This window comes from Raphanus sativus, chromosome 4 (assembly GCF_000801105.2).
Source record: "Raphanus sativus cultivar WK10039 chromosome 4, ASM80110v3, whole genome shotgun sequence".
NCBI classification, from domain to species: Eukaryota; Viridiplantae; Streptophyta; class Magnoliopsida; order Brassicales; family Brassicaceae; genus Raphanus; species Raphanus sativus.
In genome coordinates this window covers 11,782,515-11,805,874 of record NC_079514.1, presented here as the reverse complement: position 1 = coordinate 11,805,874, position 23,360 = coordinate 11,782,515, and the positions used below count along the sequence as shown (strand labels likewise).

Genomic DNA, 23,360 nt, shown 5'->3' with positions numbered 1-23,360 from the left:
TAATTTTCTTGCTACACATAACTCACCTTATTTGCTATATTTTGCATATTTTCTTGTTCAAGTACCTTAAAAGCTCGTTATAAAGGATTTTGATCATGTAACCCTGAACAACGTATATGTATAAGATAAATCTCTGTTATATAAGGGAGTAATATTTATTCTTCTTGCTTGCATCAAAAATCAAACACACTCAGGTTTTTGAGTTTAACGAGACGATATAATGGAGACATCAAAGAGTGTGCAAATGTGATTCTGTGTTTTCAATCTTTCTCTTTCAGACAAATATTGTAAAAGCTAAAATAATAAACACGTTGATTTTCAACGTTCTTCTCTCTTTCCAAAGGCTTCAGATGCATAATTACCAATCAAAACTTCGAAGATTCTCTTGAAACTTGATGGGAAAGTGGGAGAAGCTAGACAGCGACATTAATCTCAATGTTGTCTATGAGCCTAACCGTTCCAAACCAGGCAGCAACACAAATCACTATTCCACTCTTTATCTCTTCCACTCCTTCAAGAGTTTCTTGATCAACAATCTGCATGTTGTTGTACACACAATCAATCATTCCTCACATCAACACTGAATATTATGTGTATAGTCTTGTTTTTATTCGCACCATAGTGTCCCACTTCAAATAAATTTTGCTGGTTCAGCTAAAAGTATGTTCCTTACATTATCTAAAAGTACACCATATGATGCTTACCTCGACATAATCGATTCTTCCTGCAGCTCCAACAATCTCCGAAATGATCATATCCTTAAGCTCTTTACAACCGGTTTTCCCTTGTGCCGCAGAAGCTTTAGCCATGGCCAGTGACTTACTTATAGACAACGCCTGCCATACCATAACATTAAAGCAAAATGTAAAGCCTACAAACTGTTCTGATACTTGTTCAATTTGAAAAAAAAAAAAAAAAGACATGGGATGTGTTAACTATATACCCTTTGCCTTTCTTCACCTGAGAGATGAACATTCCTAGAACTCATAGCAAGCCCATCTTTTTCTCTAGCTATATCCGATCCCACTATCTCAATCCCAAAATCAAGATCTCGAACCTGTATAAAGAAGAGAGACATTCAATCTGAAGCACATTCAAATCTCCACAAGCATTCTTTGTAAGATTTCTCACCATTCTCTTGATAAGACGCCACTGCTGATAATCTTTTTTGCCAAACATAGCAACGTCAGGCTCAACGATATTGAAAAGCTTAGTAACAATAGTGGCGACGCCTCTGAAGAAGACAGGCCTGCTCTTCCCGCACAAACCTTTCTCCAGTCTCTCCACTCTAACCCACGTCTCGTGCCCTAACCCACCTTCCTCCACGCAGCTCACCACAACCTTCCCTCCACCTCCACCTCCCCCGCCGTTTGTCTTCTTCTTCCTCCTCTCTCCGTCGTTGTAGTCGTAGAGGTTTCTCGGGTTGAACACGACGATTACATCGGAATTTGAGGAGGAAACGGCGGCGAGCTTGGAGAGATCGCCGGAGAAATCAGAAGGGTAAGTGGAGAGGTCTTCCGTGGGAGAGAACTGGCCTGGGTTGACGTAGATTGAGACGACGGTGACGTCGGAGAGTGTGAGGGATTGACGGACGAGGGACAAGTGGCCGTCGTGGAGGAAACCCATCGTGGGGACCAAGCCGATTGTCTTCCCTTGGGATCTCATGCTTCTTGACCATCTTCTCATCGCTTCTTTGTCTCTGATGACCTCTGGTTCTCTGGTTTCCATTGTTTTGGAGAGGATCTCGATTGTCTAATACTGAACTGGCGGATTTGGGGAGATTCCGACAGAACTCAGATATGTCTTTTGGTGTTTTCCTCGCTGTTCCCGAGCTGATAAAAATGGAGTTTATCTTCTCATTTATTTTCCGGTATGAATCGTATAGGCTCTCTGCAACACGAAACCAAAACAAAACCAAGTGTTTCGGTTTGACCAAAAATTCCACGGTTTGATAGCTTTCAACTTTGAACCGGTTCGATACAGTTTCTTTTTTTCAACGGTTCAGTAGAGTTTAACTTTGAACCAAGCTTGATTCTACTTAATCATTCTTATCGAATCTAAGATCATGAATATGTTAGTTGAGAGAATCTTCAACCCATTCCATTTCCTATTCCAAACTAGAGTTTAAAGTTAAACTAGATTTTGACCCGCACTTAGAAGGGCGGGTATATTTTTTTTTTACATTTTTTTATAAATTTAATTTTTATATTTATGTTTTTATTTACGTTTTTTCATTATATAATATCAATATACTAAAACAGGAATATGACCTATTGATATATGTGTGGTCAAATTATTTTACGATAATTATTAAAACCTCTTATTAATTATTTAAAAGAAATATTATACAAATAAAAATATAAATATGATTAAAACATAAATATAAAAATTAAATTTCTAAAATATAAAAACAAAAAAAATATACCAGCTCTTCTAAAGGCGAATCCGAATCTAGTCAATACTATTAAAATAGAAACATAACATATTGATATATGTATGGTAAAACTATTTTAATACAATGATTAAAACCTCCTATTAATTATTTAAGAGAAATGTTATACAATGAAAAACACAAATATGACTAAAACATATAAATATAAAAATTAAATTTCTAAAAGAATATAAAATTAAAAAATATAAAAAGGCGGGTCCAAATGTAGAAATCTATTTAAAACCCGTTAAACTAAAATATGTAGAATATCGGATCATGATAATAATTTTTAATTTTAATTTTAGTTGTTTAGTTTTAGTTTTAATTTTATTTTTTAAAGAAACATAATTTTTATGTTTGTGTGTTTGTATAATCATATTCTGTATGATATGAATTTAATAGAATATATAAATTTTGTAAGTATGTACATGTATCATATGGTAAGGCTTCGTCTTTTTGTCAATATTCAGTCCAAATTATTTGTTTTTTTATTTGAACATAAAAACAGGAAATAGGAAAGTTACGAACGGTTAACAATATTCGAAGCCCAAATTATCGTTTCATATGGCGAGGAAGTTACGAACGGTTAACAATGCTCTAAAGGACCTTTTATTAATTGGTCATACAGGATAATTAATAGAATAGATTTTGACCCGCCCTTAAAAGGGCGGATAAATTTTTTGTTTTACATCTTTTAAAAGTTTAATTTTTATATTTTGTGTTTTTAATTATTTTTGTTTTTAATTTGTATAATATCTTTTTAAAATGATTTATAAGAGGCTTTAATAATTATAATCTTTGTATAATATCTTTTTAGCCAGTTACGTGATTAATGACCATGCTTAAGAAATTAAGAAATATAATTATGCAGTAATGGGCGTTTCACAAAAAAATACGATATCAAATCATATTGAATCATACGCCCTTTTGGGCCGTTACGTGATTAATAGCCAGTTACGTGATTTGACAGTTATATTAATAAAAAAAATATATTAAAGATGTATTTAGTGGCAGTTATAAAAATTAAAAAGTAGACATAACCTCATATCAATTGGACATGTTGAAGAATTAATAGAATAGATTTGTTTTAATTCCACTATATTAATTTCTACTCAATAATAAATAGAGCAATACATTTTTTGTTTGTTCACTACATTTTTATTCCAAAATAAAGTTGGATAGAGTAAAACACAACTCAATAATAGAGTTGTAGGAAAATAAAATAAAAATTTGCATTAGAAATGCTCTAATAGTCCTAATGTATTGTGTTTTTGTAAGAAATTGAAACTGATTTGAATCTCTAAAATATTATTTGAGAAGTCACTTTCCTATGTGTCGCGCTCACGTTATGTTGATTACTATGATACCCTTAATGAATTAAAAAACTATTATTTTCTTTTTAAAATTTTCCAAATAACCATATAAAATAAAAGGGAAATATTTATAAAGTATAAAAAACAATTTTAAACGAAAATATATGTATATATAATATGATTTCATAAAAAAAGAAAGTTCACAAAATAGTAATATTTTATTTAAAAGATATTTTTTAATAACATAAAATATATTTTGAAGTAATAAATAATTTTCTTCTATCTATATATTCTTAGATGAAAAAATATATGTACAATGTGATTTTATAAAAAAAAGATTCACACATATGCTCTTGATATTAGAAAAAGAAAGAAATATTTTTCTTTTAAAACATAATTTTACAGTGTGAATATATATTTTCAAAGTAATATATTTGGTTTTATATATGCATCTATTTTATTATAAAATAATTAAGTAACATAAACTGATTTATGTTTAATTGACAAAAAATAATTTGTAATTAGTATTTGAAATGTATATATATATATATATATATATATATATATAGTTTTTCATATATTTAGTTGACTATAATATTTACAATAACAGAAAAATATAAATTATATTTTACTTAGATAATATAATTTCTCAAAAACAAACACATTTTTACTGCATATTTTAAGAGATATTTACAAAACTAAAAATAAAATTTAACAATAAACATCTTTTCATTAAATAGCTACAACATGACTGACTTGACTAATCCACTTATATCTAAAATCATAGATCTTTTTTTATTGTCATCATAGATAATTAAAAAGATAATTTATTTATTTTATAAAAATAAGAAAATATAATTTATTTTATAAGAATATATAATTATATAATAAAAAATTGCTTATTTTATAAATTTAAATAACAGGATGACTTAAAACATATGAACAAATACAAAATAAAATATTAACTCACTGTTACAATTTAATTCTTTGTAAAATTTATATATATGTATGAGACTTAGAATATTATTATTATATTAGTTTATGTCTTTTGGAAAAGATACTTTTGTTTATTTTTATGTCATTCTAACAAAAATATATCTTAAGTTACACATAATCTTACTAAAATATACTTACATATTTAAGACAACAATCAACCTAAATGCAAATAAGAAAATCAATCAAAAAATTAATATATTTAGAACAAAAAAGCTATAGTTGAATTCAAAAAATATGATGAATTCAAAAAATATGAATAATTCAATATGTCCAATTGATAACTAAATCAACTATAAAAATAACAAAATCGATTAGATATAAAATATCTAAAATCATATGTATAATTAAATTAATAAACAAATTATAAATTAATTTTAAATTAAAAGTAAATATCATTCATTTCTTATAATATATTTAATTTATAAATATTTATGTCCGTGCATGAGCACGGGAAAATCAACTAGTAGTAAAAAAGAGTTTCAACTGTCGATGTAGCCAGCCAATTTGGAAAACCATATTAAATATTTGTGTCATTTACTTATTGCTTGGTAACACCATATTTTGGCATCCGCCTTAATCGTTTAGTCTTATTTCTTAACACTCAACCACCAACATCAACCGTAAAGTAAGTAAAAGTCCTCAATGGGACATTATTATTGTATTTTTTTTTTTTGAACAAAGGGACATTATTATTGTATAAAATACACAACTTAGGCAAGAAAACATAACACATATTTTCTAGACCCATCAAAACTACGAAACAGGAAATATATGATACATTTACAAACACACAAAATCATATCACTAGCAAACTAGTTGATTTCTAAAAGAAGAGATCTGTTCAAAGATTGGCAATCTCTTAGATCTAAAACTACTAGTCGTTATCTGTTCAAGCCCAAGAACAAAGTCATCGTCTAGGATATTTCCCAATACATCCTCCATCTCAGCATCTCGTCGACGTGGCAGCGAAGCCTCTAGTTCACTCAGGAGCTCATCAGCTCGTTGCCTTGTTCTACGATCATCCGCACCTAAAACCCTAGACTCTAGAACATCGTCAAGAACCAATCTTCCCTCCTCAAACCTGCCTTGTTTGATAAGGCACATCGCGAGGTTGCAAGATTTGTTAGCGTCTGGCTCCACCATACAGGCTTTTCTGTACACGGCTTCTGCCGACAAGTACTTGGCTTGTTGCATATATGCCCACCCCAAGTTCCCCTGTTTATTTATTACAATTAAACCGGTCGGTAAATAAAAAAAAAAACATCAATTAGACACAAAGTGGGAGGATTAATTACCAGTAGTCTTGAAATTTCTTGTCGAACAGTCACTTGAAACTTTTTGCCGTGGGATCGAGCGGTCTTGGTGGGCTTACCGTTGAAAGCCTCTCCTTGATAGATCTGTCTTAGTTTCCTCTTCAACAACTCAACTTGTTCCTCCATTCTCCCACATTTCTATTCATAAGAAATCACACCATGTAAGTGATATGGTAACATTTTACTATTAATAGCTTAAGACTAATCTCCAAAACCTACAGTTTCTATGTGGGTTTATGTGTCGGTTAGTGTTTAAATCCACTTTAGCAACGGACGAGAACTAGATTATATATTTATAATTGCATATTATGTAAGAGTGTAAGTTGATTAAAAAAAAAAGAGTGCAAGTTGATAAGTTAAAGTAAGACCTTGTATAAGTCGATGAGGACATTGTCGAGGGATTCTTGGGAGTTCTTGGAACAACGAGGACGAAAGGATTTGATGGCTTCGATGGCTTCTTCAGAACGATCAAGTTGTTTCAATACAACAGCCATGTCCTTGAGAGCACTGTCTACTCTGTCTCCTGTGTTGATGGCTTTCCAAAACCACACTACTGCCATTTCCGGGTTCTTCTCTATCAACTGCAAATAAATCACATTCCATACTCGTAACTATTAATAATTTTACTTAATTATTTCATATAAGTAGCTGTGAGGTATTGTGCTTATCAGAAGTAGAGGATATGCCAATATTAAAAAAACAGATTAATATTTTGGGACGTAAAAGACCTTTTGCACCATTCTGATGAAAAGTAAACGAGAATATTACCGCAAGAATCCGCACCGCTTGGTGCAAGTTGCACCGTGCAACTAGTGACTCTTATACGAACACCGCAAGATTTACTTTCTAGTATATACCAAACTATTGTTTTTTTTTGTTCAATCGTTTAAATTTAGTTTTAAAAACTCAGTAAATACCAAACCTCCGGGAGAACTTAAAAAAATAGATTAATTGTCTTAGCTCGTATAGCTTGTCTACTAAGTCACTCACTAATTTATCAGGTAAAAAATATGCAGCAACATCCAATCCAAAATCACCCTAGACATTTATATTTCTACACTTCTATCTTATACCATGAATATTTCCCATTATTAATTAAGTCCAGAAAACATTAAATGGAACCGACAGAAACTATCATACTCCCTCTGTTTCATATTAAGTGTCACTTCAACTCATTTTTCTTGTTTCACAAAGAGTGTCATTCTACAATACCAATATAATTTATACAACATTTCAGCTCAAAATTAATTGCAAAATGCATTGATTTTATAAATAAAACTATTTATCTAAAATACTATTGGTTAGATATGTGATATTAATGAAAACATAAATACATTTTAATGAATTTCTTAATATGTGTGAAAAGTGTCTAAGTGACACTCTCTGTGAAACGGAGGGAGTATGAAAGAACTTATAGTCTTGTAAAATTTGATTCACAAAGAAAAAACAGAAAAACAGAAAATAAGACTCAGAGAAGAAGAAGATGTACCTGAGCATGTTTGGCTTTGACATAGGGAGTATCTCCACATGGAACTTTGTGAATCACATGAAACAGATCATTATCTTTCGCCAGATTGCTCCTTGTTGAGTTAGTATTATTGTTCTTCATCTTATTCAAGTTTCTCTCCATCTTTTATTCTCTCCTCTCGATAATCGAAGTATGCGGATGTGTCTTTGTGCAGTTTCGGAGAGACAACCTCTGAACTAATAATTATATGCGTACGGTTGTAACTGTAATAAATGAACTAAGACGGTATCGCATCTATGTTCATAAAACCTGCCACGTCACTTGAAGACTTCTTACCACGTAGGTGAACGAGCCAAACGTGTGATTTTACCATTGCTATTGTCTATCTCTCTGCATATACTTTTCTATACCTTTGATTAATATAGTATGTTATACAAGGCCAACAGATTCTATATATTCGGTGCATATATCAATTGTTACGGTGTATCAGAAGCCTCTTGTTCTTATCAGCTATCAGTTCTGACTGTTCGGTCAAATATTTTAGCTAAGCTTATCGTTTTACCTAGTGGGACTCTGCCTTTGCATTTCTTCTTGGCTTCTTCCACGGTGTCCGTGCAAAGGGTCTTAGGGCATCATTATCGGTAACAAAATCTAAAGTCCTTATATTTTTTTTCTTTTTGGTTTTTGTTCAAAATTTAAAAAAAAAAAAATTAAAAACGGACCAATCGCTGGCCGCCACGTTTCATTGGGGTCCGCGAACAGTCAATAAACTCAACAAGGACGTCGCTTAGTTAACAACTTTCCTCTCCTTTTTTGCATTGGTCCTATCGCTATGTGGTCCCCCTTTCCTTAACAACTCCATAAGAAACTTTCGATAATCTTGCTCTTAAGGTCTCCAAAGATAAATTAAAAAAAATTATGTGTAACTATAATTTTTTTTAAAACAATATATTATCTTCATCAAGTACACACATCTAAAATCAGTGGCAGATGTAGGAAACTAATTAGTTGGGGGCACAGTGATTTTTTCCATTATGATTAATTTTAGAGCAGAAACATTTGATAAACTTTATAGTATTAAGGAAAGAAAATGTTAAAAACAGTTGGGGGCACGTGCCTCCGTAGCCGTTGTCTTGCGTTCGCTACTGTCTAAAACTGTAAAAAATAAGTTTATTAGGTAAATATGCTATAATTACATCATATAGAAAAAAATACATGAATTTAGAAGATAAATTAGTCGAATTATCGTGGAAAGTAATTTTTAAAATAGATCTAAATTAATAGACTAAAAATTATTTTTAATTTTGTGATCCTGAATAAAATCGTTTTAATCAGGGCATGAGGTAAACCCTTTTCGATACACTATAAGCACATCGCTGTTTTTCCTTGATACTCGCACTTCATTCCAATTATAACTTACAAGTTACAAGAGCATTTTTTTGTTCCACAACAAGTACATATTTTTTTTTGAGAAAGACAAGTACCTTTTTGTCCACCGTTTGCATCAATACCACTACCTATGCGAAATCAAATGTATTTTGTGACGGTTCTTGCTCGTGTCATTTTTACAGTTTATTGGATCCTTAACGCGTGACAATTGTCTAATTACTTTACCATATTAATTCAGATAGTTCTCCTATTGTCATTCTCTCTAGTTGTCTCCTTCTCTTTCCTTTCTTTTGTTGTAATAAGTTTTTTTTTTTTTTGAAAAATTTGTAATAAGTTGCACTTCCCAACACTGTAAACTCTAAAAAACAAACAAAAATGGTATAAATTTTAACATTTAGACCAAAAAAAATATTAATTCATATAGGAATTTTGTTCGGCAATTCTTTCAAATAATTTTTTAAAAAAAAATTATCACAAAATAACACTCAAAAAAATAAAATGACCAAATTAACTCATTTTTGTTTTGAAATTTTTATTTTTATTTTTTAAATTTGAAACACATACCCAAAAATCACCTCTTAGCTCTAAACACTAAATCTAGATTAGTTAATTTAAATGGTATAAATGCATGTTTTACCTTTTAATAAAAAAAATTTTGATCATTTTTTTTCTTTAGATGTTATTTTTATGAAGATAAACGAAAAAATGGCTATTCAATGAAATTTTTCATTTTGTTATATGAACTGACCAATTTCGTAACACAAATATTATATATATATATGTATATTAAAATTTTCTATTACTATGATTAATACTAACTCAACTTATCTGTAGCTAAACTGAAAAATTATTTCAAAAAGTTTATGCAATTTTGTCTTCTCCATTATTTCAAGCTAATAGTCTATTTTTAACAATCATTTTGAATAATCAGATAAATTCCGTTTCTAGATTTATATATTTTTCAGAAAAGTATTTTACTATTGTTTTTCCTTTGCGTTTTCGTAGCTTAGATCAATCACATGTTCTAAACTAGGGGGGAAAGGTTCAGTCCATTCATTCATACACACTCTTATTTATATTGATTACTTAGTTGAATGATCATTTAATTGACGTCGAAAGGGGTATTGTAAAGAGTACATAACAGTCTATGCAGATTCGATAGCAAGTGGTGCAAGGCAATTCAACCTTCATTACAAAAGATAAAAGTTCCCAGGAAATTAAGTAGTTATATAATTTCAATGATCCATCGTCATACTCCCTCCGTTTTTAAAGAGTGTCGTTGTGACATTTTTCACACAAATTAAGAAAGTTGTTGAAATATATGTGAGTTGTAATTAATTATACTTCTTTGACCAATAGTATTTTAGATAAATAAAATTATTTATAAAATCAATGCAGTTTGCAATTAATTTTCAGGTGAAAGTTAGTATAATTTACATTAGAATTGTAAAGTGACACTCTTTGTGTAACAAGAAAATGAGCTCAGAATGACACTTATTATGAAATAGAGGGAGTATGAATTACTGAGTCAACTTAAAAGATAAGGGATTAAAATAGTTTGATCAAAAAAAAAAAAAGGGATTAAAATAATTAGAGAATAATTAAGTGGTTTTATCAAATAAAGAAATCAGTGTCACTCTCAGGCATTTATGTGAGAACCCCCAATGAATCTAGACAGTTTGGGGAGCAGTATACACTAGTTAACAAGCGTTGCCGCTCTCACAAGAGGAATCATCATACTCATGACATGGGACCACAAACAATCAGCCATCACTATTTTGGATTTTATAAAACATAATATTAAAAAGGAAAATGTAACAAAGCAAATCTTTCAAACTACAAGAAACCATCTAACTGTAAGTCCATAGGAGTATATTACCAACCATCAAAAAGTTTCTGGAGTAAGTTCGAGAAAACCAATTAGTGACTGCCATGGAGTTTAACCTTTCATCGACTGTACGTAATATATATCAATATACAATCTGTTTACTGTAAAGAGTGCTAGTGACGTAGGTCTTTTAGTGAGCTGAATGATACTTTTGCATGTTCTCTTGAGTGGAATACAAATCCGCAAAACATTGACAGTACAAAAAGTGTTTTCTTTTGTTATTTCTTTCTATATTCCTAATAACAATTCAATGGACTTGAGACTTAGCTATTAATCAGTATTGAATAATAACTATGAATCCGAGAATAAGGGAGAGATCACATGAATCTGGACGGTTTCTCAGCAAGATTCTAGATTAACTTGGTTGCTTAGGACCTTAGGGTTAGGTCTTATCAAGTTCTGCATGATTAATACTATTATATTTGTTAATCATTGATTCATTCCTAAGAGCATTGTTGCTTAGATTTTAATATCCGCAATTTATTCGATTCCTTCAAAGCATTTGTTTTATTAATCACCTTTTAGTTGAATTATCTTTGTTAAGTTTCTTGGGCTTTCAACTTAAAACCAATTGGCAATTAGTGGTGTGACCCAAGTCTCTTATATATTACTTGTGTCCCCATCATATATCCGATGTGGGATCTTCTCTCCAATACCCTCCGTCGAGATAATGGTGCGTATAACCATTAATCTCGCAGAATCCATCATACCCCTCCGAGATAATGCTCTTTTCTAGCTATCTCGAAGAACTGAGCCTTCTCTGGGCCATCAGCTAATGGGTTGATCGGGCCACTGTCCGGGCCGGATTAAAGGGTCTGGTAGAAAGGGGAAACTCAGTCTCAATGAAGACAACATCACGAGAAGTTGATATCTTCTTACTCTCAAGATCATACACCAACCATCCCTTCTGACCAAACGGATAGCCCAGAAACACAGAGCGATTTCCTCTCGGTGCAAATTTATCCCCACCATGTCGTTGGTTATGAACATAGCACAAACATCCAATGACACGAAGGTGCGTCAACGGAGGAGGACGCTCATATAATATCTCATACGGAGTTTTACCCTTTAGGATCGCCGTGGGTGTACGATTAATCAAATAGCAGGCTGCAAGCACACAATAACCCCAAAACTCCACAGGAAGGCTAGCTTGAAACCTTAAAGCTCGAGACACATTGAGAATATGCCTATGTTTCCTTTCGACACGACCATTCTGTTGCGGAGTTCCCACGCAAGAAGTTTCGTGTATGATCCCTTTGTCTTTAAAGAATGCTCGAAGACAAGTAAACTCAGTGCCGTTATCACTGCGAATTGTCTTAACCTTACGTGCAAACTGTCGTTTCACAAAAGCAACAAAGTTTTTCAGTGTTGTCGGTGCCTTTGTCTTATCAGGTAGTAAATAAATCCACAATGCTCGAGAAAAATCATCCAGTATTGTGAGGAAGTAGCGTGAACCACATAAAGCTGGTGTCCGATATGGACCCCATAAGTCACAATGCACTAACTCAAAAACCTCTGATGTTTTATTAATGCTTAATGGAAAAGAATCTCTGGATTGTTTTGCTCGAATACAAATGTCGCAAGACTGTGAATCAAAATGAGTACTACTAGTAAAAACCGGTAAATGTAACAGCTCCATTGCTTTAGAGGCAGGATGACCGAATCTGCGATGCCACATCTCCTCTGACTCTTTCTCTTGGACCTGTGTCACTGCAGCTACAGCTACCCCTCTAAAGAAATATAGGCCGTTGATCTGCTCACCCGCTCCAATCAGGGTTTGAGTGATGCGGTCCTGAACAACACAAATTTTGTCAGACATTTGCACTATGCAACCATTGTCTCTGGATAACTGAGACACAGAGATCAGGTGACAGTCTAATCCATCAACATAAAACACATTAACCAACTGTAGGTGAGTTCCAAGATAAACTTTCCCTTGTTTGGTTGCAACTGTCAAGCGACCATCAGGTAGTTTTATATTCATTGGTGTCATACTACAGACATCCATGAGGAACTCAAATGTGCCTGTCATATGATTTGAGGCACCAGAATCTATGATCCAAGACTCAGTGAAATACTTACCAGCTTGATTTGGATGATCAGCAGTGTGTCGTTCATGGAGCATGTTCACCAAGGTTCTCCATTGTTGATCATTCAACCCTGTGAAACCCAAACGATCCACATCTGAGATTGCTGAATGTGCTGAGTTCATCGGAACAGATACGGCAGCATGATTCGCACGAGCTGGTTCCGACCGGCGAGATGATGATGATGAAGACGAGCCCTTGCGATCAGTCGAACTCATAGTAGAAGCATCTTGTGTTGCATTCTGAAGAGTAGAGCGAGGCCTGTTTCCCCACCATAGAGGATATCCAATCTTTCGGAAGCAGTTCGCAGCGAGATGTCCTGTTCTTCCACACAGGTTACACACCGCTGATGGGTCACGAAGCTCTAATTGTTGTCTCTGTCTCAGATTAGATGAACTTGTCTGAACAGCAAAGCTTGCTGCCTCAGGTCTTTCTTCCACCATGTGACTCCCACGTTTTGACTCTTCATCTTGGATAACCACTTGATATGCTTCATCCAATGACGGTAGAGGATCACGAGACAGTAGAGATGATTTCACAGCTCCGAAAGTAGCTTCGTCCAATCCCATCAGGAACTGATGAAGTTTGTCTTCTTCACGTTCCTTTTCAATCTCCGCAGCCGTCTTAGCACGTTGGAAATCAGCCAAGCTTGTCCAGAGTTTTGTAAGCTTTCCATAGTATGCTTCCACTGCAGATCCTTTCTGATGGCAATTCGCAAGCTCTGTTTTGAGCCTTTGAACTCTCTGTCCATTCTTGACAGAGAACCGTTTCTGGATATGCAGCCACAAATCGCGAGCAACCTCATGGTGAGATAGAGAGCTGCTAAGGTCAGGAGCGATCGTGAGCTTAATCCATGACACCACCATGGCGTTATTAGCCCACCAGTCCTCGAGATCATCAGAACCTTCATCAGGTTTCAGAATACTCCCATCCACAAAACCAAACTTCTTCCTTGCACGCAAAGCAAGTCGGATACTCATAGCCCACTCGTCATAATTAGGGCCTCGGAGTTGAGGTTGTGAGATGATGTGTCCCGGGTTATCACCTGAAGACAGATCATACGGATCGATCCTGCGACGTGGTTTAGACATAACCACTGAACCATCTTTGGTTCCACTAGAATCAGTTTCACCCATTTGATCAGAAAGAGAGTAACCCGATAGAGAAAGAAATCGAGTATACTAAGGTCAATAAGAAGGACAAAGAATCGAAGAAACCAATATGGTTTATAGCTCTGATACCATGTCAAGTTTCTTGGGCTTTCAACTTAAAACCAATTGGCAATTAGTGGTGTGACCCAAGTCTCTTATATATTACTTGTGTCCCCATCATATATCCGATGTGGGATCTTCTCTCCAATAATCTTCCAGGCTGAGAACCTAGATCTGAACTAGTTAACAACTTAACATGAACCCGTCAGCTTTAAAAAAACATATATTCGTCCTTCATCTACTTTTTTTTTTGGTTTGCCGACAGTTTCATTTACGTTTGGGAGGTTTTAACTTCATGAATCCATATCACGAGTTCGTCAAAATGACGTTTACCGAGGCAGTGTCATGAGCTCATTAATTTGGCGCACCAAAACTTTCTGTCATGTCTCTCACCCACTGAGTTACGAGCCTTCTAGATGATGCTTCTGTGTATCCACGATTAGTTTATTAAAAATGTCTTAGGAACTGAGAGGAAAAGACGACGAAAGAATTTAAGTACATCGAGACATAATATAGGAGCAAAGCTAAGCCCAACATATAGCGCTTGATCACGGAAATAACATATACATGAAAGCTAAATGGGCCGCGACAGATCCATACACATAATAATGCCCAATGGTATACTTTTCTTTGTGCCCAATGGTTACTTTACTATCTCTTTTGTTTTTGTTGTGTGACTGAGAAGTAGCCAACAAGGTGAAGACAAGTTGCAAGGGGAAGTGGGCGGTGCGATCAGTCATTACCCATCTTCGGACTCTTTTATGTCTACCCATTTGCTTCTCAGGTTATGGAGCATCCTTCCTTTTTTTTACACCAACTTGATATCACTTTCCAAATCCTTGTTCAAGAGATAATGTATGTGTTTGTTGATATGTTTCTCATTTACACCTTTTTAAAGGAACTAATCTTATGATCTGTGAAAGACCAATGAAGAAGTCTTTAAGTTCAATAAAGGCATGGTCAGCATTAACAAAGGAGCAAGTTATGGTTAGGCCAATAGCAAATATGACTCCATTTAAACAGAAGCAAACCAAAAACTCCTAATCTCAAGACAGAAGAAAAAATAAGTTCCATTTCCCAATTTAAAAGTCTCTTTCTCACCAATCATTCTCCTTCTCATCAACATGCACCACAACTACTCATTCTCTTAATCTCTGTCTCTCTCTTATCTCCTCTGTTCCCAAGCCCATACAGGTAAAAGAACCTGGTCCCAAAGTTGGCTCTGCAACAGAACAGAACATAACACTTGACAGTAACAGCAGTAATGAATCCACTCACAGATTCAGACTCTTCACGTTTTCCAACTCTCCTCAAACACCATTTTAAACTTGACTTCTTCTCTACTTCACATCTTCTCCATTGCCTTTTTAAACTCATCTTCTCAAGTCCACAACACACACATTCTCTCTCTCTCTTAGTCTTCAACTCAAGGTATATAAAAAGTCATATTCTTTCCATTTTAATTTCTCGGTTTAGGTCTGGCTCAGTGGCTCTCCATGATGTTTTGGCACTCACTGGAAGTCAATCTTATGTTTGGTACATTTTCGTTTGTATAGATAACATCGAATGGAAGATGATCATCACCAAGTAGAAGAAGAAGAGATCAACAAAACTAAAGGAGCAAGCAAGACAGACGAAGACACATCTTCATCGAGAGTATTCTCTTGCCTCTTTTGTTCTAGAAAGTTCCAGAGTTCTCAAGCCCTAGGAGGCCACCAGAACGCCCACAAGAAGGAGAGAACCGAAGCGAGAAGAGCCAAAAGGGCTTACGATTTCGTCAACAGCAATGACTTTCTTCACACGTTACCTGTATTCTTATCATCCCCTTCTCCGCACCACTTGACCATATTAGGCTACCCTTCATCTGCCTCGGTTGGCTGCTTTCCAGCTGCTCAACCCGACCATCCAATCATCAGATCCAACGGTGCTCATGCTGTGTTGGCGACATCCCACCAAGGCAGAGATAGCAGACGAGGGTATTTTGGTCAGCAACGTGTTCAAATTTTGGATCATAATTGTAACGTGGTCACTAGTGAGAATGGTAGAGATCATTGTCTTGATCTCTCCCTCCATCTGTAGGGTTTATTGTTCCAGTGGGAAAAGACCTGAATGTCTCATTTTAAGTGAACTAAAGTTGGTAATTCAAGTATGTTCAAAAAAAAAGTTGGTAATTCAAAAAAAAAAATTTGTACAACAAAATATAAAAAAACACTAGAATAATTAGAAATAGCCTAACATAAAAACAGTTTTTTTAGAATACATATAAAAAATCAATAGGAACTTTTTTTATATGGGTTATTTAGCTGAAAAATACATGATATGAAAGATATTTAGGAATTGATGCTGAAAACTTTTTAATTAGGTATCTGGATACATGAGAAAGTGAGAAGTTACCGCCTTGTCCTCAATTACTGTGTTTTAGGTTTGCAAAGTTAGATATAGATTATAGTAGGCACGTGTGTACCTTAAACTCCCTAAAGTAATGACATAACAAAAAGATGTCAATATGTTTTGGCCAATAAAGATCTGTGTCGGTTTGTTTTTTACATCTTCAAGATCCAGCAAGCAAAAATGTGTTATTTTTAAAGGTGATAGCAACAGCAGCGGTGGTGATTGATTATATAGAGAAGTCAGTTTCAGATCCTTATCAGACAGTTTGGGGAGGAGCAGAGAAGATAGAGGCGGAGGAAACATAGCGGTACCAACTACGAACAGTGGTTCATGGACAAATCAAGACATGCGCATGTAACCCAGAAATCGACGGCATAGATCCAAAGGTCTAAAACACCGACAAATCAAGACATGCACAAGGATCAACAACCTCAACGAAGACGGGAGCAGTAGTGCAGTAACCATAAGAACCAACCACTCGATTTTGATCTTAATCTAGATTTGGAAAATGAAAAAGCCATAGCTAAACATAGAAGATACTTTACATGAAAGAGAGAAAGATAATAAAACAACGATTGATTAAGACCAATCGTAAATTAGAAAAAAACTTTTTATTAATAATATGTGGAGTTTGATAAAAATGAAATTTAAAGAAAAAAAACAGGAAGCCAAGAGAGAGAGAGAGATGAGAAAAGGATAGAGAGGAAGAGATAGTGAGACAGCGAGCTAGTAGAGTTATTATCGGGAATTAGAAATGTTAACATTACCTTCTCCATTTATCTAATATATTTTATTTCTATGGTTATCTAGTGCAATTACTTTTTTATATTGGTTTCTATTAATTTTTTAAATTTCTCCAAACTACAATGAGATTTTCGTCTTTTAAAACGCCAACTAGATTTTGATCCGCGCTTTCAAAGCGCGGGTTTATGTTTGGTGAAAATTTTATATAATCACATTTATATAATCCGTCTTGTATATGTATTTATATAATCCTTCTCATATATGTATTTTATATCCAGATTTATGTTCGGTAAAACTATATTATACATGTATTTTTAGGTTTTTAATTTTGAATTAGATATTTTAAATATAAATCAATATAACAGTTTTATAGTTTTGATCGGTGTTTTGAAATTTGACTAAGACCTGCGGTTGAACGGATTACCGGTTGATCAAAAATAAATTCAGTTCGGGTTTGAAAAAAATACAAAATTTAAAAATCCAATAAAAACTACTAAAATCGTAATCCGGTTACCGGTTGAACCACTGGTTGAACCAATAAACAATTTTTATTTTTTATAAATAATTTTTGTTAGATAGTTGGGATTATATTTAGGAAAAAGCGGTTTAAAACCAAACCATTAAATAGTTTGAGAAAAAACGATGCAGTTTCAAACACGGAATAATCACATACCAAAATTGAATTAGGAAACCGGTGGTTAATGACAAACCAAAAACAATTAAAAAAACCAATGCAGAATGTCTAAAATGTCATTAATGAATACAAAAGAAAACCTCTTTAATATAGGTAAACAGAGTAAAAATCCAAATGTGCTTGTACTTTAATAGTATAGATAGCATAGGTTGACCGTGCCATGCCGAGTCATAAAGGCTTTGATGACTCAAGATTCATATGAGGATAAAAAGAGTGAGGGGTTCCTCCGCTCGACCAATAGGAAAGTCGTCCCGATCATCCAATTTGCTCTAAGAGAAAAGGATGATTTTGTAATCAAAGCAACTTCGTCACTTTTGTGTACCCATCAGACTACATCCCTTGTCTAGTGGTTTAGTTTACATAGAAGGAAATTAAATAATTAACGGCATCGTATTTGTTAGTTTGGGTTGCCGGCTGTTCAAAAGCACCCGCGTCCTCCCACTTTTTTCTGCTGCTGGATTTAATGGTGTCACAAAATTCATACAATTTCCAGTTGTCGTGTTCACCATTCCATTTTAACAACAACAAAAGAAATGATAAATCTAATATGTAGTGTATTTTCTGAATCGCTGAACGCTGCTGTCAGTGAAAAGAATATGAATATGGCTAATACTTTTTAGGAGTGTATTAAAACTTTTTAGGAGTGTATTAAATCTAAAGTTTGAGATGATTTGATTTTTAATAAAATTTTAAATGATTTCAATTAATTGCAGAATTTAAGTTGATTTTTTTAAACTATAATATAATATCACTTAAATTATGAGATTTGAGTTTTTTTTTAACTAAAAAATCCCCACTCAATTAATAACAGTAAATTTTAGAGTATTTTATGAAATGTCAAATTTAATAACAGTAAATTTTAAATAAGTTTTTAAAATTCATGTTTAAATAATAATAGATTTATCATTTTAATACAAATCACTTAAAACACTTGTTGAATGTTGAATACACCCCAGCATGAAATTATCGGTCAAAAAATGATATGTAAGTCAATGCATATATGGTATAATATCTTATAATATGGTATAATATCTATCAATTTATTTGGCTACTGGTGTGGTTTGACTAAAATGTAGTATATAATAGTAGTATATGGAGAGAAAAGATATTACATACATCATAAAGAACATTATAAATAAATAAATAAAGTTTCTCACCATGTCCAAGCAATTAGTCTCTTATTGTATGGTTTTGATGCTTCTCTTCTCAGGTAAACTAACTTTGTTTATTTTTTCTTCTACTATAGTCCCATCGAATCCACATTCCACGATACACTATGACAAAACAGAAGCAGACGTTTCTTAACTGTGAACACTTAATTCACGATTGGTTGCAGTGTTATTGGTCATTCCTAAAACTGAGGCGCAGAAGCAGAGATGCAGAAAAGTGTTATCGCCGAATACACAATGTTTGTTGTCAAACTGTAGGGAAGTGTGTTTCAAGACGTTGAACGGATTCGGAACTTGCATTGAGACTCCACCAGGCTCTGATAAATATATATGTAATTGTATGTACGATTGTGATACACCACCATCAGCATTCGACCATGTAAAATGACTTAAAAATTGAATATACAATATACAGTGTGTTTCTATGGATAATTATATTCATAATTTACAAAAAAAAAAAAACAATTTAACGTAGCTAGGGGTACTATTAACGCATCTCAGTTCTAAAGAAATTCAATTATTACCATTGTTATGAGAACAAAAAAATAAGAGAGCATGTGTATACACTATGAACAATGAAGTACTTTCACCAATAATCCATACAGGAGCATGAGCCTCTTTCGAAATGGTGAAAGCGTTTCCGGTCCCTTACCGTTATCTTTCTCTCGTAAACCTTGGAGATGAGTTTGAGAGAGGAATGACAATCCTCACAGATACGCAGGTTCTTAACAACGCGTATTGGTTTGCCAGGGTTTGTGCTTATCAACCCAAACGCAACAGCGATCTTCTCGCTGTGGTAATGAAGCGCGTTTTCTTTATCCTCTTCCTCCAAGTTCAGCAAAACCTGTGTGGTGATGGGTCTATACCCAGCCAGCCTCAGTTTCTCTGAGATTTCCACAAGTTTCGAGTTGATATCTTCGGCTCTCGGGTGAGAATCATCTTCCACAAGAAACTCGTGAAGCACACCTTCGACATCGATCCAGCTACACCCGGGGTCTTTTCTTATATCCATCTCTTTCATCCTCAGCCTCATCTCCGAAACCTCTGACCAGTTCCCCTGAGAAGCGTACATGTTCGAGAGAGCGACATAAGCTCCACTGTCCTGAGGAACCATCTCCATCAAAATGTTGGCCACACGTTTCCCCATCTCCACGTCCCCGTGCATTCTACAAGCACCCAAAAGAGCTTTCCATATCACGTCATCTGGTTTTACAGGCATGTTATGTATAAACTGCTCAGCCTCTTCGAGAAGACCAGAACGACCCAACAGATCAACCATACACCCGTAGTGTTCGATCCTAGGCTCTAAACCATCCACATTCACCATCTGACTAAAATACTTTCTCCCTTCTTCTACCATCCCAGCGTGGCTACAAGCGGTCAAGAGATTGATGTACGCAACATCACTAGCCTTAACTCCAACCTCCCTCATTCTACAGAAACACTCAATAGCATCACCCGCTAGCCCGTGAATAGCAAACCCATTTATCATCGCGCTCCAAGTAATCACATTCTTCCTCGGTAACCTCTCAAACACCTCAACCGCTCTCTCCACAACTCCGCATTTGGAGTACATATCAATCAAAGCAGAGCCAAGCACATCATCAATCTCCACTCCGTTACTCTCCGCATACGAATGCAACCACTCTCCCAACTCCAACGACCCTATCCTCGAAACCGCGGGAAGAACGCTAACCAAAGTGACATAACTAAGACGCAAACCAACTCTCCTCATCTCACAGAAAATCTCAACAGCCTCCTTGTAACCGCCGTTCTTGCAATAACCAGAGATCATAGTGTTCCAAGAAACGACGCTTCTCTGACGCATTTGATCGAACAGCGTCCGCGCAGCTTTGCAATCACCAAGCCTCATGTAACCGTCGATCATCACGTTCCATATAACAACTTCACCGTCTCTCTTTCTACTTCCACCACCACCATCAACCGTCATCACAGCCATATCTCTCTTTATAATGTTCTTGTAAAACAGCACGCACGCGTCTCTCATCAAACCGCACATCACGTACATCCTCACGAGATTGCTCATCACGAACTCGTCGCCGCTAAACCCTAGCTTCAACGCTAAACCGTGGATCTGCTTGCCTTCTTCGATCCTCCCGGTTTTCGTGCAGGCCTTGAGGAGCGACGGGAAGGTAAACCGGTTCGGTTCGACCGAGGACTCCTCGTCTCTCATCATCATCTCGTGGAAGAGTGCGATCGCAACGATCGCGTTTTCGCTCTCGCTGAAGCCTCGGATTATGGTGTTCCAGGAGAAGGTGTTGCGATGAGGCATCTGGTTGAAGATCCTGTGCGCGTAGTCGAGGTCGCGGTGGAGGAGATCGGAGGAGGTGGCGGAGAAGCGGAGGAGCTCCGCGGCGGCGAGAGTGTCTCGCATTTGGCCGGATTTGACGAGTGTGGCGTGGATTTGGGAGAGGTCGCGCATGGTTCGACATCTGTTGATTTGAGGGAAGAGGGAAGACGGGTGCGTTGAATGAGGTGGCGAGGAGTTACCGCCCGGGGAGTGAAGCGTCTGTGTTGGGTTCATGGTGGTGACTCGCGAGTTCTTCGTCTGAGGAAGGAAAGGATATCGTGTGGCTTGAAACAAGATAGTGCAACTGTCCCAATTCTGTTATTTATTTTTTCATTTTTTTAATAAATTCAATCATACAATTACAATATTCTCTATACATGATTAAAATTTGATTATAAATTAAATTTGATTAACAATTTTCAACAGCTTTAAATCAGTGGTAATTCAGGAATATTTTCTTCAAGTTTACATTTGAGAATCCTACAATGTAAAACTTGGTTCTGAATAGTTAGAGACTACAAATATAACTTGGTTCTAAACATATATACACAGATTGAACCATCACTACAAATACAACTTGGTTCTGAATATTTTCACTCTGTTTTTTGTAACTCCCCTGGTTTTTACTCTGTTTTTGGAGCTATTGATGGTGAAAGAAACTCTGTTGTTGTTGTGGTTGGTGGCCTTCGTGGTCTTTTTAATATAATTATTCTCTGTTGGAACAAAAAAAAGAAGAAAAAGTAGGGGGAATTAGGAGCTATAGCTATGAAAAAAACATTAATTAGAAGAATATCCTTTTAACCTAATGGAACGATATACGGCGTCTTTAATACATAATATTACTATGATATCCTTGATAAATTACCGGGTGACCTGATAGAAATAAAACTAAAAATTAAAAATTTTACCTGCAAAGTAACTCGTGTCTTTTCTTCTTCCATAGAAAGTCTCTCTTTGCTTTCATCCTCCTGGTCTCTCTCTCTCAGAAATCTCCATCCGCAATTCCGCTATAGCTCCTCCACAATCAGTTCGATGGTGCATCTACTCAAAATCTGCTCTATCTCAGTCCGTCTCTCTTCCAATCGCATGGTTATCTTTTTTATTACGGTCTCGGCGGAGGGGAATAATACCGCCGGTGATTGTGTACTCCTTTATAGTTGTTTTCTGCCGCTTACACCTAGAATTCTAGAATTCTAGAATTCTATAATTGTAAAACCTATAATTGTGAAACCTTCCACCTCATTACCGTTACATGTCGGATCTGCTATACATCAGAAACTTAGCAATGTTTATTTAGGGTTGTAGTTTCCCCGAGTGTTCTTAGTCCTTGATAAATTTGAGGTTTTTAATCGGAGATAGACATAACAAAGTTTAGTAGTCTAGTTTGTCGTATGGAATAAAAATCTACAATACATAGGGATGCATCGTTCGAAAACCAGTCTGAGATCTTCTAACTCTATTCTATTTGAAATGGTACAGAACATATCTCAATTTTATTTGGAATGGAATAGAATATATTGTTCGCAACCAGTCTGAGATCTTCTAGCTCTATTCTATTTGAAATTGTACAGAATATATCTTAATTATATTTGGAATGGAACATAACATATGTTTTCTTGCCTATTATGGAATCTAAAAAGCGTATTGTATTGGAGATGGAATATAATATTGGAAATGGCATAGAATGATATATAAAATATGTGTCACCATTCTTTCGTATCAATTGGGCTGGTTGACAAAAAAAGTCTGTTCCTATGACATTATATTTGGTTCATTATGTATTAACCGTGTGCCGTTCTTACCATCATAGTTCATGTTTGTCAAAGACGAGTTAAGCTTTCCATGTAGATTGTTTGATTCGGGCTTTGAACCAAATGGAAAGAAGCGGGTTAACAACTATTTCAACCTCTATTGGATTGAGGTTATCAAGAAGGCATTAGAGGATGAGGATCTGG

At 35.0% G+C, this 23,360-nt stretch overlaps 4 protein-coding genes across 4 annotated transcripts; 1 reads left to right on the top strand and 3 right to left on the bottom strand.

Moving 5' to 3' along the window:
• Window positions 1–134: 134 nt before the first annotated feature.
• Window positions 135–1,869, bottom strand: LOC108848739 (pantoate--beta-alanine ligase). Its single transcript, XM_018622170.2, has 4 exons — window positions 1,132–1,869; window positions 944–1,057; window positions 705–836; window positions 135–536 (listed from the first exon to the last, which is right to left on the bottom strand). The coding sequence occupies exons 1-4, from the start codon at window positions 1,726–1,728 to the stop codon at window positions 414–416; spliced, it is 966 nt and encodes a 321-aa protein (XP_018477672.2). The 5' UTR covers window positions 1,729–1,869; the 3' UTR covers window positions 135–413.
• Window positions 1,870–5,444: 3,575 nt separating this feature from the next.
• On the bottom strand, window positions 5,445–7,757 carry LOC108849853 (protein SULFUR DEFICIENCY-INDUCED 1). Its single transcript, XM_018623466.2, has 4 exons — window positions 7,543–7,757; window positions 6,422–6,634; window positions 6,036–6,191; window positions 5,445–5,955 (listed from the first exon to the last, which is right to left on the bottom strand). The coding sequence occupies exons 1-4, from the start codon at window positions 7,681–7,683 to the stop codon at window positions 5,545–5,547; spliced, it is 921 nt and encodes a 306-aa protein (XP_018478968.1). The 5' UTR covers window positions 7,684–7,757; the 3' UTR covers window positions 5,445–5,544.
• Window positions 7,758–15,325: 7,568 nt separating this feature from the next.
• On the top strand, window positions 15,326–16,482 carry LOC108853286 (protein LATE FLOWERING). The gene is made up of 2 exons (XM_018626714.2): window positions 15,326–15,527; window positions 15,653–16,482. Exon 2 carries the CDS (start codon window positions 15,663–15,665, stop codon window positions 16,173–16,175), a length of 513 nt encoding a protein of 170 aa, XP_018482216.1. The 5' UTR covers window positions 15,326–15,527; window positions 15,653–15,662; the 3' UTR covers window positions 16,176–16,482.
• Window positions 16,483–19,474: 2,992 nt separating this feature from the next.
• On the bottom strand, window positions 19,475–21,714 carry LOC108848768 (pentatricopeptide repeat-containing protein At5g48910). The gene has a single exon (XM_018622203.2). It carries the CDS (start codon window positions 21,637–21,639, stop codon window positions 19,681–19,683), a length of 1,959 nt encoding a protein of 652 aa, XP_018477705.1. The 5' UTR covers window positions 21,640–21,714; the 3' UTR covers window positions 19,475–19,680.
• Window positions 21,715–23,360: the final 1,646 nt, after the last annotated feature.

Excerpts from the sequence above, each read along its gene's own strand:
- LOC108848739 (XM_018622170.2), bottom strand. The coding sequence starts at position 1,728 with ATGGAAACCAGAGAACCAGAGGTCATCAGAGACAAAGAAGCGATGAGA. Across the intron at positions 1,058-1,131 it reads GGCGTCTTATCAAGAGAATG|GTTCGAGATCTTGATTTTGG; the intron begins GTGAGAAATCTT and ends TTCTTTATACAG. Across the intron at positions 537-704 it reads GAAGAATCGATTATGTCGAG|ATTGTTGATCAAGAAACTCT; the intron begins GTAAGCATCATA and ends AACAACATGCAG.
- LOC108849853 (XM_018623466.2), bottom strand. The coding sequence starts at position 7,683 with ATGGAGAGAAACTTGAATAAGATGAAGAACAATAATACTAACTCAACA. Across the intron at positions 6,192-6,421 it reads TCCTCATCGACTTATACAAG|AAATGTGGGAGAATGGAGGA; the intron begins GTCTTACTTTAA and ends TCTTATGAATAG. Across the intron at positions 5,956-6,035 it reads AAGAAATTTCAAGACTACTG|GGGAACTTGGGGTGGGCATA; the intron begins GTAATTAATCCT and ends ATAAATAAACAG.
- LOC108853286 (XM_018626714.2), top strand. The coding sequence starts at position 15,663 with ATGGAAGATGATCATCACCAAGTAGAAGAAGAAGAGATCAACAAAACT.
- LOC108848768 (XM_018622203.2), bottom strand. The coding sequence starts at position 21,639 with ATGAACCCAACACAGACGCTTCACTCCCCGGGCGGTAACTCCTCGCCA.